The 17,478-nt window shown below is 42.8% G+C and overlaps 1 protein-coding gene across 2 annotated transcripts in view; it reads left to right on the top strand.

The window, feature by feature from the left end:
* The window catches only part of LOC117145130 (neural cell adhesion molecule 1), a 65,100-nt gene extending 48,027 nt beyond the window's left edge, over positions 1–17,073 (top strand). Inside the window, exons 10-20 of one of the 2 annotated variants that reach the window (XM_033310663.1) lie at positions 1,236–1,366; positions 2,212–2,371; positions 5,044–5,146; positions 6,828–6,939; positions 7,093–7,174; positions 7,995–8,136; positions 9,762–9,943; positions 11,055–11,242; positions 11,400–11,508; positions 12,176–12,417; positions 15,356–17,073. In XM_033310663.1, coding sequence (XP_033166554.1) covers positions 1,236–1,366; positions 2,212–2,371; positions 5,044–5,146; positions 6,828–6,939; positions 7,093–7,174; positions 7,995–8,136; positions 9,762–9,943; positions 11,055–11,242; positions 11,400–11,508; positions 12,176–12,417; positions 15,356–16,006 — 2,102 coding nt within the window. In that variant the 3' untranslated portion in view covers positions 16,007–17,073. Of the gene's footprint in view, positions 1–1,235; positions 1,367–2,211; positions 2,372–5,043; positions 5,147–6,827; positions 6,940–7,092; positions 7,175–7,994; positions 8,137–9,761; positions 9,944–11,054; positions 11,243–11,399; positions 11,509–12,172; positions 12,418–15,355 lie in introns of both variants that reach the window. The other variant, XM_033310654.1, reaches the window with a different exon arrangement.
* The last annotated feature ends 405 nt before the right edge of the window (positions 17,074–17,478 follow it).

The following is a 17,478-nucleotide window of genomic DNA, read 5'->3' as shown; positions in this document are numbered from 1 at the left end:
CATAATACAACAGCCCACGATGGCACATAAATTCTGAGCAACCGTTGACTTCCGCTCCGCCATCGATCGATGGTCGTTTTGGGCCAAAGAAACGAGTTTGTCGGGAGATTACGGGGCAAGGGTCATGGGGGCAAGGGTATCCGTGGTGGAACGGTAAATGATAATCACAAAAATGGCCTGCAACATGTGTGCGGAAATGCGCGACGCGACTTTTCCAGCGAAAGAGTTTTCACAGCCCTTTGGGCACTTTGCCTGATTGGCAGACGCTGAGAAACGAGGCGACTACAGAAGTGGGCGGCGGGGAAACACCACCCCGGCTGGGCAAAAGTTTTCCAGGCCATTCTAAAGTTTCCAGGCGAAGGCGGAAGGGAACTTTTTGGCTTTGGCTTGGTGTTTGGTTTTGGGTCTGGTCTTGGGTTCCGTTTTGCCCAACTCTTGACTGTCGACGTTTGGTTTTGGCCGCCAATAACTCAACAATATTAAGGTTGGCACGTGCGTCCCCTTTTTCCCGATCCTGCTCCTATTTCTGTCCCAGTTCCAGGTCCTCTTCGTGGTCTTGGTCCCGGTCCCAGTTCCAGTACTGGTACTAGGTCTCCTTGTCTGGTTCCGGGCTCTTGCCGCTTCTGGTCTCTGTTTGTCGCAAAGTTTGTGGCTCGTTAAGCAAATTCAAACGACTTAAGCGGCAACACATGTTGGCAAACAGCGGTCGATGGGCGGGATGTCGTTGCCATGTCCTCATAACTCTTGGCTGATGCTTCACTTTGTTCCAGTTATTGCTCTAAATCGCTCATATTTGCAAAAACTATTAAATAAGCTTGATCATGACAATGTGCGGGATTCTGGGCGATGACAAGACAGTTGCAAAGCCGCAAAAAGTATGGCACAACAACATCGGGGCATGAATAATCGAAAAGATTTTGGTTTTAAGACATTGAGTTAATAGGCCTTTTTACATTTTACTTCGGATTTTCTTTTAGCCTTTCTAGGCTATACATTTAATGACATGTCCCATGCAGGAAATAAATATAAGTGCTCACAAAATATTTCAAGGACGATTGTTACATCAGGTCCTTTATATTTAAAAGTATGTAATAGCCTTTTAAAGTAGTTTGTCTATACCAAAAAGTGTATAGAAAGTGTATTTAGGTGTTCGCAGTATAGTTCTAGATTACCATCTTAGGTTATTATTGGATTTCCAGTGGCTAATTGTCTTCCTTCTTTGCTCCTCTTTGCAGATCCTCCCTTGGTGACGTTACGCTTGGGCTCAACTTTGACACCGGATGATATCAAGGAAGGCGACGATGTTTACTTCGAGTGTCACGTACAATCGAATCCTCAATGGCGGAAACTGTTGTGGTTGCATAATGTAGGTCGCAGTGTGTTCGAGTTGGGCAGGAGTGAGCCGGGCAGTCATACCGACCCGGGGACCCATCCATTCGGATCCGGCTCAATCCACAGCCACCGGTTGGCATCCCTGAAAGGCGTCTGCTTGGCTGGCTCCTTGCATTCGGTTCTGGTTAAGTGCCAATAACATGGCAGGTTGCGTATGCGTTGAGGTGGCTGCTCCTCCGTCAGTGGCGGCCGCCGACGACGATGTCCTGATGCATGGATCTGCATTTGCTCATTTCCATTCTAGTGGTTTCTTTGGCCCGGTATGGGTTGTGGGCTGTAGGTGGGGTGGTGCCATTTTGGGTAAAATAGTTTTGGGATTTGCGGCATTGATTTGGCCGTCGCTCAACTGCAATCCGCAGTCGCTTGGCAATCACTCAGGCCAAGTTCCCATCCCACAGTCCGCAAACTATGGCCAACATCCCACTTCCTCTCCACTAGGGGAGGAAGTGTGTTTTGCACGAGTGTGTGGGGAATTTTTGCCTTTCGGATGCGCTTAGCGGATTTTGGCAAATTGAAATTCGAACCCGAGTGGCTTTAGAACGGATTATTGTTGGGCAGCACTATGGCTGTATTATCCATTGCTGTATTAGTTCAGTTTTGCTAATAGACTTACAGATTTCGGAGTTCTAACAACAGACTCTTAAATATCTTATTAGATATTGTTCAAAAGTGTTAATTACTTTGTGCTATTATTTTATCTAGGAAATACTACAGAAACCCAATTTTGAGACCATTTATAAGCATCGCCATGTTATTGATTTACCCAATAAACTATCTTTTACAATTTTCGTCCCATATAATGTATCCATTTAATTTCAGGGTATTCATCTGGAGCACAATACATCCGCCCGCGTCATTCGCTCGAATCAGAGCCTGGTACTCCAGAAGATTACGAAGCACTACGCCGGGAACTATGCGTGCAGTGCCATAAACGACGAGGGCGAGACGGTCAGCAATCAGTTGCCACTGCGGGTGAAATGTGAGTAGTCCTTGACTGGGTCCCTACGTTTCGGCAAGCCCTTTAAACAGAAACAGTGATGCATCAGCGATTTTAAGCATAAATTTGCCAAGCGGCACTTTGTTTGAAGGCATCATCTATCTGGAAACGCTGTGCATTTTCGTGCCCCATCTTTTCCTGCCACTCGGAGCTCGTCTGTTTTCTGGTTTCTTATCATAAAGTCAGGGCTGCAGCCGTCGCAGTTGTCATACCCCGACTAAGCCCCCATTTTTCCCCATAGCCACGACTCATTTGATGTATTGCAATTTGCCTTTTTCTTCTTTGGGGCTGCTCTTATTTATTTTTTTCCCTTCCTTGTTTTTTTTTTTATTCCTGTTTTGTACTGTTCTCCGTCCGTTTTCATTTTACAACTCAGGCAGAGAGTCTTGGCGCAGTTGCACGTCAAGGCTGCGAAAAAAATATTTTTCATTCCGCTTTTTGCATAAATACAACATTTTTGCTTGGCTTCGTTTGTCTGGAGCGCTGTTGCGAATTTCATATGCTTGCCACATGCGTTGGCTTTGGCCATATTTCATTGCAGCTGCAACTGCAGTCGGAATTATGCTTCAATTTAACAGCCCGCGAAAAGTTGCTGCCGCCTCTCAACTTATGGAGCCGAATGTTCCCCCCCCCAGCTCCACTCTAAAAATCCATCCCCAAATTTAAGCAATTTGACAGAGACGCCTGTCCTGATGAGGAGGATGGCGATGATGATGATGAGGATGAGGATGATTGTAATGAGTCGGGTGCCCTGGCACTGGCACTGCCACTGCTACTGGCTTAGTCTAGCCGGATTCTGCAGCTGAGCGATACACATGTAGCTGTGTACCAGTGCTTTTTCCTCAGCTCTGAGCCATACAAATTGCCGCTCAAGCTCAAGTACTGCACACACAGACACTCATATTTTGACAGGCGCATTGCTGCGAGCCATAAATTAAATGGAGTGCGCCGCCATCGCACTAGCTGGATTTTGCCTCTGCCAGTGTCTTCGTCAAGGATTCTTGTACACTACGTGCACTGAAAAATAAAATTTCGAATCATTAAATTATAGCTGATTAGGTTTACGCAAAAAGAATGCAGGTTTCATCAATGAATTTGCTTTAGGAACATTGAAAACTTAAACAAAATAGATAAAACACAAAAACCTGCATAACCCAAAAATTACACAAAAAAGAAAGATGAAAATAACAAATTTGAACTGATTACAAATGCATCATACTCCGGGTTTTAACAGTGCATCATAAATTTGGGATTAAATTCCGTGCTGATTGAGCCACATGAGCGCAGTTCCAAGTCAGTTGAACGCATAACTTGGATGATGAGCCTAAGTTGAGGCATTACAGGCATAAGGTTATAATTAAACATTACACGAGTTACATAATAATTGATTCAAATAATTGAAGGGGATATCATTGAGCCATAGACAAAATGGAAATCTTAATGCGGCTTAATTTTGGCTAAATATCTTTCGTCCTTTATACTAGAAGCCATATTTGCAGAGAGTACTGGTACCCTCACCCAAGCCGCTAGACCACAAAGTATCCCATTGAATTCGGCTCATAACTTCGGTCAGTTGTATGTAGGTAGGATCTGCCCTTCAGCCATTCAAGTGCGGCTTAATTAGCAAAGCGACTGAGTAATCACTTCACACACTTTACCCATCCCTTAAATGTGTAATACCAAAGTTGGCAACAACAACATTAGCTAATGTTACCCGAATTGGGAGTAATTTTCCGGCTAATTAATTACGCCCCTTGGTTTTTGTGTACATTTTTGAAGATAAACAATTCATCAGAAATTCCAGTTGCCTTCAAAAATGTGCGAGCGGATGTGCCAAAAAGGGAGCGAAAGAGAAAAGCAAAAAGTTGGCACGTTGACGACAGCAAATTACGCATACGCCACGTGTGCCGTCAGCTAATAATCCTTTAACATTTATGGAACGCCTATTTACCTGGGAAGTACTAAATCATGTTGCCACATTAATTAATTTCCCGTAAACGAGAAAAGGGTCCCTCCACTCGAAGGCTTTTCCATCGGCATTTTCCCACCTAGCGACCCCTTTTTCCGCCCCGTATAACTGACTGGCTGACAGACTGATGCGAAGGCGTCGCTCTTTCGGTCGGTCCCTGCTGTCTAAATCACTTTTGTGCGTTTTTCACCTGCCACGCCCACACAAACCAAATACTTCGGCTCATTTCCCGGCGATTTTCGGGACATTTCCATGTCCTGCCGCCGATACGGTATCTGGCTTGTCACTCAACAGGTGCCAGAGACCGGAAGTGAACGCCAGAAAATAAAAGACCGTGATTTACAGAGACAAAGCTTCGGGAGATTGAGAACGAACGGATTGGTTTTATTTTGAATTTATATTGATAAAATATTTTACGAGCTTCTTTGAGTGACATTGATATGCTTGAGCCGGCTATTTCGCAGTGCTTGTCATAAAACAATTACTTTACTTTCAAAATTTAATAAACTATACGGATTGGATTTGTGTGGACATGTGTAATTACCTTGAGTAGAATTTATCTTGAGAGACTGTACTTTTAAAGACTTACTTCATTGGTTAAAATCGATGCTGATTCTCATGAATATCCCCTTATTGCCGTTTTTCCTTTTTTTCTCCACTGACTTATCTTAATCTCTCATTACAGACACGCCCATGTGCAAGCACGCCGACCGCGTAATATTAATTGGCGCCTCTAAGGACGAGACTGTTGAGGTTGTGTGCGAAATTCAAGCCGATCCGCCGCCGCGGTAAGTTCAAAACAAAAAAAAAAATTAACAAGAATATCGGAAAAGCTTCCTGCTTATCCGGTTTCATACCCCAACACCCCCCACCCCCTATGAGCCCTCATAAAGGTTTTTCGCTGAGTTTGTAGGCGATTGCTTCCGGTTTCCTGTTGAAAGGAAGTTTGTAAAATTGACAAATGATTGTGATTGTGTGTGCGGGCGCGCGTGTGTGCGTAGCGGAAAATGCTGTTTATTTTGTAGGAAATGTGAGAAAATTTAACAATTTTGTGTTGTTGTTTTTATTTGCTGTATTCCGTTTGTATTTTTCCCTGCGATTTTCCCTTTTATTCGGTTTTTGTTTGTCGCCCTTTTTTGTTATTCGTTTCCCCGGACTTTAAATTGTTTATTTTAATTCATTTTAAATGTACAACTGGCTCTGCCATCCACATCGCAGTCGCCGGAGCTTATTTTTAGTCGGACAGCGAGAATGTGGCCCTCTTTAATGTTTTTTTAATGAGGCCACACCACTGAGGCCCGGCCAGCTGCCACTCTAGCTCAGTCCGAGATGTCTGTATATTGCTTCTGAGGCCCTCCCTGGCCATGTCCCTGCCCCTGTCTTGTCTTGTATTTAATTTCAAATTTTTTGTTGTATTTTTCGCCGCTCCGCTGTTGAGCTGCGTCTTGTGCTGACGCTTTATGCTAAAATAATTAATCATTAGCCGGCGGAAAATATGCGAGGCCGAGGCCAAGGCAGCTGCGGCGCCGTGTAATTGTTGTGGCTGCTGCTGGCTTGCGGATGATGGTTGGAAAAGCGGGGAAAATCGAAGGGAAACTGGCTGGAGCATAGCGTGAACATTAAAAAGCTGCTGCGAGCTTCAAGGCGCTGGGGGCCGAAGTAGTAGGACTCGGGGGCGACAAGTTAATTTATCAGCATTTAAGCGCCTGACAAGCGGCGGGGTAAAAAAATGTATTACCACACCATATTATTGTATTAAAATTTAATCGAAACTGTTGCAGAACTTCAAGAATTTAACAACAAAGCGAAAAAAGGTGCGCAACAAAGTCAGAAAAATATTATAGAAATTAAAGCTATTGAGATGGATCAGTTTCTTATGAAAAATAATATGAAATATTTCAATTTTCCTATCAACAGAAGTATTGTGTTGAAATAAAAGTTGTGGCGCAAAGAAAAGTTATATTGAACATATCGGATGATTAATTACCAGAAATAAATCAATAATGCCGGCATTGTTGTTGACATCGAGCATTTACGTTCGAGGTTGCTCCAATCGGCCCGCATATTTTCTGTATTTTATTGATTTCATTCACCTTTCCCTCTTGTAGATTTTAAAATGGATTTCTGTTTTATTGATTTACGTTTATTTTGGCACTGCCAAGATGCGAAAGCGTCCGACCGAATATGCCAGAGATAATTAACCTTTTAAAAGGCTTCCAAATGTGTGAGTTTCGGTCCGAGGACCGGGGCCTCCATCCTGTGTGTGTCCGCTTAACCTTTAATATTTTAACAAGCTATTTTAAAAATGAAAAACTTCGCAAACATGTTTCACTCGCCGGCTACGGCTCCCCATTTTACCTGTCCTTTTACGTCGCTGTCGCTCGTCTCCTGCCTCCTGCACACACACTCACACACAACTGTCAAAATGTCAACGCAACTTACTCACACATGTGCACAAACATTTTGCAGGACTTTTCGCTGGAAATTCAACAACTCGGGCGAAACTCTGGACGTGGGCAGTGAACGATTCAGCGTGAACGGCAGCCGCAGCATTTTAAAGTACACACCAGTCACAGATCAGGTAAACACGCCAATTCACCCCTCTTTCCCTCTTTATATATATGTATACATATATATGTATATGTTTGGCTATGTCCACAGTGGAGACCGAAGTCAGCTCCGGGCAATTAAGCAAGAGCCGCATTTTAAATAATAAATAAATATGTATTTGCAGGATTATGGCACACTGTCATGCTGGGCCTCCAACGAGGTGGGCACCCAGCAGCACCCCTGTCTCTTCCAAGTCGTGCTAGCCGGTAAGTTTTCACGTGGAGATTGGGAAAAGTGTCCTTCCTGTCAGTGGTTCACAAGCTCTGGTTATACCATCATAATGCTTAAGAATTCGTATACCAGTAGTATTTGTCATGTTCGACAAATGTATCCATTATAAGAAGTGCAAGTTTTAGATATTCTGTATATGTAAGAAAGTTTCTTAATGAGTACATATGTATTTATAAAATCAAGGCGAGTAGTTCCCCAAGTTTTTAAAAGTAATGAAAACAAAAGAATTTCTTGAAAAGTCTAAGCCTTAGCTGTGTTCTTGGATAATCACGAAAAGGTATCATATTTCGTGCCTTTGCCAAAAGAATCAACAGCGTGCAAAGCTTCCTTATGTCAGCTAAAATCCCCATATGTACTCCGACTGGCAACTGCCCGCTTTTCCTATCCCATTGGGTATGTTTGCCGTTGCTTCATTACGTGCAATTTGACCTTAACATGTTAATGCCGCATGCAAACACAGTCAAACACAGAGTACTCCGAACTGGAGGGCATGCCACAGCTCCGGAAAACCGGACTGACCAGGCCAGAGTCATACCGAAAACCAACAAAACCAGAGTTGTGGACCATTGTGCATTTTGGGAGCCTGGGGATTCGGATTCAATTCAAAAAAAAAAAAACAAAAAAAAAAAATCAACATAACCAAAACCAATGCTCATGTTCCACGCTTTGACTTTTCTCGGTGCTGTTGCTGCTGCTTGTTAATTTCCTGCGTAACGGGGACCAACATAAATCTGATTTCTGGATGCGAATGTGTGCGGACTGCAAATCCCATTCCCATTCCGATTCCGATTCCAGCACTGCCGAATGCCGTCAGCAATTGTACCGTCTTCAACAGAACTGAACTGAGTGTTGACATACAGTGCATACCGGGCTATGACGGCGGCCTGCCGCAAATATTTGTACTCGAAATGTTTTCAACACGCACCGGCATCACCAGGTAAGCATATTAATCAACTATAACTACAGCTGCCAGGAGCTCAGGACGCCCCACCCCCACAGCCGCCACCACTTCCGCTTGGGGGCTTGATTTTAAGCCGCTTATGTCCGGTCCGACTTGACCCGGAGCCCAGATATGGAACATATGTCAAACAAATGGCTCCATATCGTTTCGGTAGCGCACATTTCGCATTCATGTATGTGCGTGGGATTTGACCTCCGGGCTGCTATAGAAATAACACTAGCTTTAATCAAATGAAGTATGCGAAATTACCTGTTGGGGATATCAATTATTATTCCGATCCTAAATCTTAATAACGTTCTCGAGAATTATAACTTATTATTATTATTTTGTATGTACATTAGATATTATTTTAATTGTAATTAATTAAAACTATTAGTTTGGGTTACATGTTATTTGATTAATCAAAGCTTAGTTATGTGTCTGAATTCAGGATTTGCCTGTGTTGAATTAGCTTCCAGTCGTTTTAAAAATATAACGAGTAAGAAATCCAGAGTTAAAATAACGAGTAACTCCGGACAAATACTCGTGAGTAATAGGCCTAAGTCCCCAGTTAAGTTTGGGGCTGATTATAATGCATTTATGACTATGTTTAGCTGAACGCCTTTGCAGCCCCACAACCGCATTTCCAAGTGGAAAGATATCTGGTCTTGACACCCCACAAAGACAGATGTACCAGCATGATTTTATTCAATAATAGTTTGGGTGAGTTGAGTTGGGGACTCGAGTTCTGGCAAATGTATTTCAAGTGCCTTCACCTCTGAGATATGTACACATGTATATAGCACTCCATGCAGGTGTGTAATTAGGCGTGAAACAGCTCGCTCTTGGGCAGGCTGTGTTTGTCCTGAAATGGGTCCTTGAGCCATTGCATTCATAGTGGTTATTAAATGCGTATACATGTTTATGGTAAATGGGGAAATGAAATTCATATGCGCACATAACATTATGCGAGGGATGTCTCCATTTCATTTTTCTTTCGCATAAATTTATGCCAAATTTTCTTTTGGGCTTCAGCCAAGGCAAATAAACATTTCTTATTAAAAACAAAGACATCGTCAAAGCAAAACAAAAAAGATAACGGAAGGAAATGGAAGCCCACATTGGGCAGCGAAAAAAAAAAAAAAAACAACAAACGCAACAAACATCGTCATCAATGTTAAAATGTTTAGCAGAAATATATATAGACATCGAACCCTAATATTTCAGAACTTTTTCGAGGAAAGGATTGCCTGGAATCGAAGGGTAGACAAGTCAAAGCCGCATTCGTTGGCAGAGGCATCAAATTCAAATTGAGGTCATGATTGGAAAGAGCGCATATCTTATGAGGACTGGAGCATTGGAGGGGGGCGGCAAAAGTGCTTGGGGTTAGGAAAACATGCCAGCGAAAAACCCGTAAAAATGCCAAAGGAAAGGGCTGCCAAAAAGTATTTGCGGCATTGGATTTTACTCAGGCCGCGCTCACACACACACATACAATCGAACATTTGATTAAGGGCTTAATGCCGTTGATTTCCTGGCCATTTCGTTTGATTTAATTCGCAATCATATCGAGCCCCTCCGGCCAATAACCAATCCTTTGTCCGCCTGATTCATCTTCGCAGATTCAATTTGAGCAACGCCGAGGAGGCACTATTTTCGCTGGAGAACCTGGACACCCTGACCTCGATGATGGTCCAGGAGAATAATTCGCTGCGGCTGCGCATCTACTCGTACAACCAGAAGGGCCGCAGTGCCGCTTATCTGCTACCCGATTTCATAATTGGCTCAACAGCTTACAAGACAGGTGAGTGGCACTACCAGCAGCCAGATGGCGGCGCCGAAAAACGAACAGCACAATTTGCCTTGATTGATGGATGATGCAAGGATGCTGGAAATTCTGGCAAGGGTGGGATTGAAGATTGAACGTGGGCGGGCGGGTTTATGCTTTTGACAAGTGAGCAGCTCGCATCTGATGGACACTGGGTGCAGAGCATTATATCGGCTTCTTTGGCCTAGCCAGAGATTTCCTGATTTCCTTGTCTGCATTAATCCCATACAGGCAATAGGCCTCACTTCCGACTCCAAACACAAAGCCAACCAACCACCTCTCAGTCCCTCTGCCTGTGACACCTGACAGGTGGGCTCCTCCGCCAGTCATCTGCAGTACTTACTCCAATCAACATGCCTGCCTGAAGGACACATTCCCAGCTGCCATCATGCGATGGCGTGAAACATGTGTAAAATTACCTTTTAACAAGGGCTGATCCTGAACAGTGGACCAGTTTTCCGAGAATTCATTAAGCAAGGAGTCGGGAATACTTTTGTTTTGAGAATATCAATTGTAAGCAATGAGTTAGAATGTGTATGGATGGATAATGGAAATACTTTCCTATGTTGGTCACCATTAGCTATTTTACAGAAATTGTTCCTAAAATTGGTAATCTATTGTAGACTTGGAAGGCAAATTTTCCGTAGAATTTCATAACTTACTTTTCCAGAAAAATGTTCAGAATCAAAAGGTAAAATTATCACCCATCAAATGAATAGCAAATCAAGTTTAATCCATTTTGCCAACACATTAACATTACAAAGTTTAGCCAACTGGTTCATGTAGGGATTTACCCACCCCATCCTAACCAATTAATCAAAATTTACCGCCCACTTTTTATGGCTTTATCGCACACTCATGGAATATATTCTGCGCTTTTTCTTCTCTAAAAATAAAACCGTCACATGTCGACAAATTTAACGTCCTGGTCGTCGGTGGAATCCAACGCCAACGCCTTAACTACCACTTCCATCGCCAATCAATTTGATGTACGTGGGAACTGCTGTGATGGGAATCTATCTAAAACTCGATGATGATTTATGAACGACGATTGTCAACCTGTAATTACGCGAATAACAACAAACAGACGACGATGTAACACTGACATTGTCGCCGGTGATTGTCGGCAGTGTCCTGACCATCATAATTATTGGTGTGGCGATCGCGATACGAATATTCGTGGTGACATTTGTGCACAATTTGCGGCGGAATCGTCATCATGGCAGCAAGGCCACCGCCGCCGGAGTAACCGCCCAGCCCAGCGATGTCTTTAAGGTATGTTTTGGAGTTATGGAAGGGATTTACCACTTTGCACCTACCATTCACCATTCCCCACCCACCATCCAACCATCAAACCATCTCACATCCATCACTTGCACCCACATTCCCCGACGGCTTTCGAGCAATTAATGTACGTATTATTTTCTCGTAGGGCGGAAACTTGGAGAAGCCGCGATGGCAGCACACGGACATAAAAACGAAATCATCAGAGGATTTGGTTGAGGACGAACGTGATCCGGACGTAATACCATCGCAATACGGTAAGATTATAAACAGTTCCTGACACTTTGGGGGCACTCGACTTGTGCGGAGCTTGTTGCAATTATATTTTGTTATGTATGAAAGCAGATAATATATTTGAGAATTATAAGCAACTGTTAGTTATTGAAAATATTTTGCCTTTTTATTTAACAATTTTCAAATAATAAATAATTTTTCACAATTTTGTACAGTGTAGGGCGAGTAGGAGTCACTTGCGCGTATAGCTCAATTTCGGTTTGCTTTTTAATGTCACCCCGCGCGAGTCAAGTGTCCGCTGAAGTAACCGAGAATAAAGCAGCTTTTTTATAGTGTGCACTTCGGGCATTAAACTTTAATCAAATTTTATGGCCACTTTTCCGACATTTACTTTCATGTGACCCGCAATCGCAATGGCAATACGCTATCTGCACATCCGGCTCCGTTGTTCTTTGGCGACCCGCAATCGTAATCAATCTCATCAACACAACAACAATACGACCGACGCCAAACCAAACCAAACCATACCGATTCAACCCAAATCGAACTGTACCGATCCAATCCAATCCAATCAACCAATGCAATTTTCTTTTAATCGTAAATATTTTTAACGACGGAACCCGCCAATCTAACACATGGACACGACGACCCCGCAACGTGGCTGCTCATCAATAAATTTCAATCAAGCAGTCGGTGGCAGCAGCGCCGGCAGTAGTGGCAGCAATGCCTCCAACGTGGGCAGCACCACCGCTGGCACCGCCACCGGGAGCAGCACCTCCACGGCGGTGGTGGCCAACGCCAACGCGGCCGCGTCAGCGATGTCAGGACCGGGAGGAGCTACATCGTCAGCATCTGCCACAGATGGACATCAGTTTGCATCTGCCACAGCGGCGGCAGGAGGCGGGACCTCCAAGTGGTCACCCAATGGCAATGTAAGTACTTAAACAAGCGATTGTTTCACTGGGAAATAGTATTTTTGGGGACATGAAAGTGGGTCAAAAGCATTTATACAGAAATCTGTAAAGTTTGAGCAGATGGAATAGGAAAGGTACTTCCCATAATTAAAATCCACTTTCCTTCTTATTTAACAACTACATAGAATTAGCTATGAATAGTTTAAGTTACATTAAATCAAAGAAAACCCACCATATCCTTAGTGGCTTTTAAAGGAAAAATCGCACCAGGATCTCATCACTAGTGATGGATTGTGAAATGATGAAAACGTGACACCTTTGGCGCATTCAATCTTGTGGGATAGGCAACTGCAAATGAAAGTTAGACAAACTCTTTTGCCGTTTGTGCTTTGCTTTATTCTCCGTAATGCAATTTGATTTGGCAAGTTTTGTTGCAAACAGTCTGTCTGTGAGTGCCTTTCGGAGCAGAAAGGTAGCCCAGATGGCTCTTGAATCCAATCCGAGCCAGCCCAGTTGGAGCGTTTAACGTCTGTCAGTTGTCAGTTGCGGTTCGTATTAACTGGGCTTCTATTGCCCAGACTTCGTGGTCCCGATGTCCCTTTGTCCTGGCAATCTGGGCGGTGCACTGAAAGCAATCAACTACTCAAATTGTCAAATTGCTAAACAGAATCCCGGGCAACCGGCAACCGGCAGTCAGTTGGCCCTTCATCTCGGTCTCCCCGAACACCCCCGACTGTATTAAAAAAAGCTTTTAAACTGTCACGGCTCCTTCGAAATTCCCACTCTTTGCACTGCCACTCAGGTTATAAATAAAAATCCATTGGCTAAATCGGGGATAACGTGCAACGTGGCTGCCACCCATCCACCAGTCAGGGCTGTGAGGTAATTGTGAGATTTTTAAAACACAATATATCATGTTGAGAGGGCCGTAATCAATCAATTTTTGCTCTGCATTTGTATTGAGCACGAAACTCTGGATCGGATGGCCAAATCCGTGGAGAAGTGCCTGAGCTATTGCAATTTTTTAGCTTGTTTTCACAGCTGATGGATGGGGTGGCTCTTGGAGTGGCAACAGGTGTGCTGAAGTGTGCGTTGCACCTGGAATCTCATTTTAAGAAAGCAATCTGCACACAGTGCTCAGGAAACATAAACGGTATTTCAATCGATTAAATGCATTTCAGTTGAAATGCAAAAGTTCATTCAATTCAGTAAATAGATTTCGAATAGTAGCTCTTGAATCATTTAGTAAATTATTCCCACAAAAATTAAATCCCGACCATGCCAATTGGTTTCCGTATAATAAATTTTATTACCACGTTGACTTTATTTTACTTTTTCCCCACATTTTTTTTGCCAGAGCCATTCATTTGAGATTAGAGTGTCGGCCAAAACACATTTGTTTTCATTTCATTAAGTTCGCAATTAGAATTTATTTATAACCAACCCCCGCTTGTCTGAATATATCGCACATATGAATATTCAAATATAAATGTGTATATGCATATATCTCCTTTATGCGCTGACAACGGTCGAGATCCCAGAAAGCCATTACCATAAGCTGTGCGAACGAGATTAGAGCCGGGAAACGGCCATATGCATCGGGCATGACCAATTGACTGCCAGTCCGCGAATATATGTATATATATCACTAATCTGGCCAAAAACATTAGCCCGAAAAACCGATGCCCCGCTGGGCGCGAACCAATTTGCATTGCAGAAAAACGCCGAAACAGAAGTAGCTGGGAAATCAGCCGACTCTGCGGTTTTTTTCCACCCACTCCGTGCCGCATTGCATTCGGAACCAGATAACAAAGTATCCGATTCCGAGCCCAAATCGGATACGGAGTCGGGCTGAAAGGGAATTTTTGTTTCATTCTGTAAATGGGATTTGCTGCGCAGATTTCAATTACATTTAAATTACCATTCCAGGCAGGCTTAAAATGCGGTTGGATGGGCGGCAATGGCGGCCAGTGGGCAATCGCAGCATAACTCAATTCGTTAATTAAATAATTTTAAATATTGCGAACCATAACAGCCGAACATGCCAGTGTTCGCAATACTACCCCACTCGCCCGTCACCTGGAAATTGCATTGAGATTTCAATTAGAATTTCATTTCGCTTTGCCAGCCGGTAAAATAAAATGCAAAATAACAAAGTATTGGTCGTCGGCATTTTAGATGTTCTAGTCGAAAATCGAGCATTTCGGTATAATCATTTAAGCTAATTGGATTGCGGAGGCGGAAGTGAGAGGCAGATCAAAACATCGTTGTATCGAATTTCACAAACGTATCTGCAGAATACGTTTTTCTGCGTCAAGGGGATTTCAAATTGAATCCATACTATTTTATTTAAGAATGGACTAACTGTTTGTGGTCAAGCAAAAATCGGGTTTACCTATGTTGCACCGAAAAATTGCTGTATTTGTACAAAAAACTACGTTTTGTACCACTTTGGAGGGGCGTAATTACTTTTTAAAAGGCACGAAATGAAGTTGTAGGTTTTTCCTGCTTCAAAATTATAGTTTTTAGTTTCTTTAAAAGTTAAAAATTGCTCAGGGAATCGGCAAGCATAAGAATATAATTGCATTCGCGTGGAAAATTCTAGAGTGGTAGAGAACAATTGGTTCCAGGCGAATGACTTTCAGTGTCAGAATGGCCACCATAAAAGAAATACTCATATTGGTTATATTAACGGGTATCTTAGATAATAAACTGCAGCTCAGTTATATCCTAAATTTTAACACAGCTTACGTAAGATATCATTTTTAATTTTTCTCTTTCACATATGTATGTGTGCATACTTGTGAAATATGAATATTTCTCAAAATTCATCTTGCTATATTCGTAATATAATTCATCTTGCTATATCTTGTAAAATATGAATATTTCTCAAAATTCATCTTGTTATATTCGACTTTTTGAGTGTACCTATGTCTCCTTCCTTTCTGCCTTGCAGGTGACGACGACGATGCTGACCGGCGATGCGGTGAATGCAACTGTCACCTACAATCAAATCAACGCGCAACGGGCGCAGCTGTTGGCGGCGGTGGCTGCAGTGGGCGGTGGATGCAGCAGCACCGTAATCTCGCCCAGCAGCAGCATCCTGGGCGGCCTTGCCAAGCCGCTAGGCATGGGAATGGGCATGGGCCTGGGCATGGGAGTGGGTGGCACGGTCATCGGGTCGCCCACGTCGCTATCGTCTACAGCCACTTTGGCAGCCCACCTGCAGCCGGCGCACAGTAGCGGAGTGGGCACATTGCCACCGGGACTCGGAAGCGGCGGTGGCTACATACTGAATGCTTATGCCAGCGGGCGACTGCACCATCCACCTGGGGGTGGGGTGCCAGGCGGAGCGACCCACACCGCCACCCTGAACAGGCATCACCACCAGCAGCAGCAGCTCCACCACCACCCGCACCACCAGCAGCCACACCACTCCGGCTCAAGTCTTTTGATGGGAAGTGCTGGAAGCGTGATGGGCGTTGTGGGATCCACCACGACAGCCACCACCTCGTGTAACTCCTCGCAGGATCTGGACGATAACATCAATATAAATGCGATTAAGGACTGCCTCATGACCCAGCGAGTGCCCGAGAGTTGTGTCTAAGTTCGAGGGCTGGATACGACGGATCCGGATACATGTATTTACTTTGCAGGAATATCAATCTATGTCAGACAGGACTGTTGAAGTTTTCACATTCATTTAAATCTTAAAAAAAGAAATAATTCATTATTATTTGTTGAAAAATGTGTAAAATATGTAACTACGTTAATTTATGTTGCTTGTGTTTTTTTCTTTAGATCCCTACATTTCATTTAAGACCTTTCTAGGAATATGAAAACTGAAATAGGCCTGTTTTCTTCTCGTTAAGGTGCTGTGCATATATAACCCTATATTTAAGTGCAATGTAAATTCTAGGAGTAAATGTCATCAAGTGACAGGAAGCATCATATCTTCTGGTTCAATAGCATATCCCTTGTTATATCAAACTAAAACAGAAGGAATGAAATATCAATGCGTATCTTGAGAGTTAATTTCGATATATTTTTAAAGCAAAAATTGGCTCAATGCCTGGCATTTTAAAACATAAAACTTGCTAACTGAATTTGAAGAAGTATATTTCTTTCCCAACCAATATTGCATATGGTTAACTGGATTAACATCATTTTACAACACAGTTAAACACACACTCTAATTTAAGGAAACTTCAAAAAGACTCAAACGATTTAGTAGCTAAATATTTTGTAGCTAAAATATTTTCGAAATGAAAAGTAAACACCATAGGAATACTTGTATATAAAATATATATACGTGGCATAGTAAATAGGCAAATTGTATAAAAAAAAATATCAAGCACACCTAAATATCATTTGTTGTTGTATATAAATATGAATGATTGTAAATTTATCAAAGTTTATGTTTGAGTCGCCGTCTAAAACGGCAAATGGTCCTGCTTAGAGCTACAAGAAATACTGAAGTTAAATGTTTAGAATGGAAAGCGCTAGATTAAGATACATTAGATCAAAGAAATTGAAAGAGTTTAAACTGTGCTAGGCTAACAGAATTAAGCGTAAATATCAATAAATATTTTAAGCTAAGTCGAAAGATAGTGTGACAAAACAAAATTGACTATTTGGAATGTAAACAAAGGGCGAAAAGTAAATATAGATCAACTACAAAAAAACCAAAAGAGTTAATTAATTATTTGCAAAACCCTGTGCGGTGGGAACTTATTTGTTTGAAATCTAATTTGGAAGTTGAAACCAACATGGTTGGTTTTCATTTTAATTTCACTTTTTTGTGGATACACTCCGGACACATGTCCGAAATCTTTTTCAGCCCCACTTGGCCAATTTAAATCGCCACTCAAACGGGGAGGTGCAACCCGTTCCTGCGGTTCGCATGGCAACCACAATTCCCAACACCCGCAAGACAAACCGCAAGTGCCAAGCGAAAAAACTACTTAAAATTTCATATACGAGGACCTTGTTTTCCCCTTCACCGGACTTGCCTCATTAGTAAATCAAATTTATACGTGGGCGGTTGAACGGACCAAACACGCCTACTCACCCATTCAG

This window comes from Drosophila mauritiana, chromosome 2L (genome assembly GCF_004382145.1).
Source record: "Drosophila mauritiana strain mau12 chromosome 2L, ASM438214v1, whole genome shotgun sequence".
NCBI classification, from domain to species: Eukaryota; Metazoa; Arthropoda; class Insecta; order Diptera; family Drosophilidae; genus Drosophila; species Drosophila mauritiana.
Note: the sequence above shows the minus strand (reverse complement) of the source record. Positions and strands in the feature narration are given on the sequence as shown.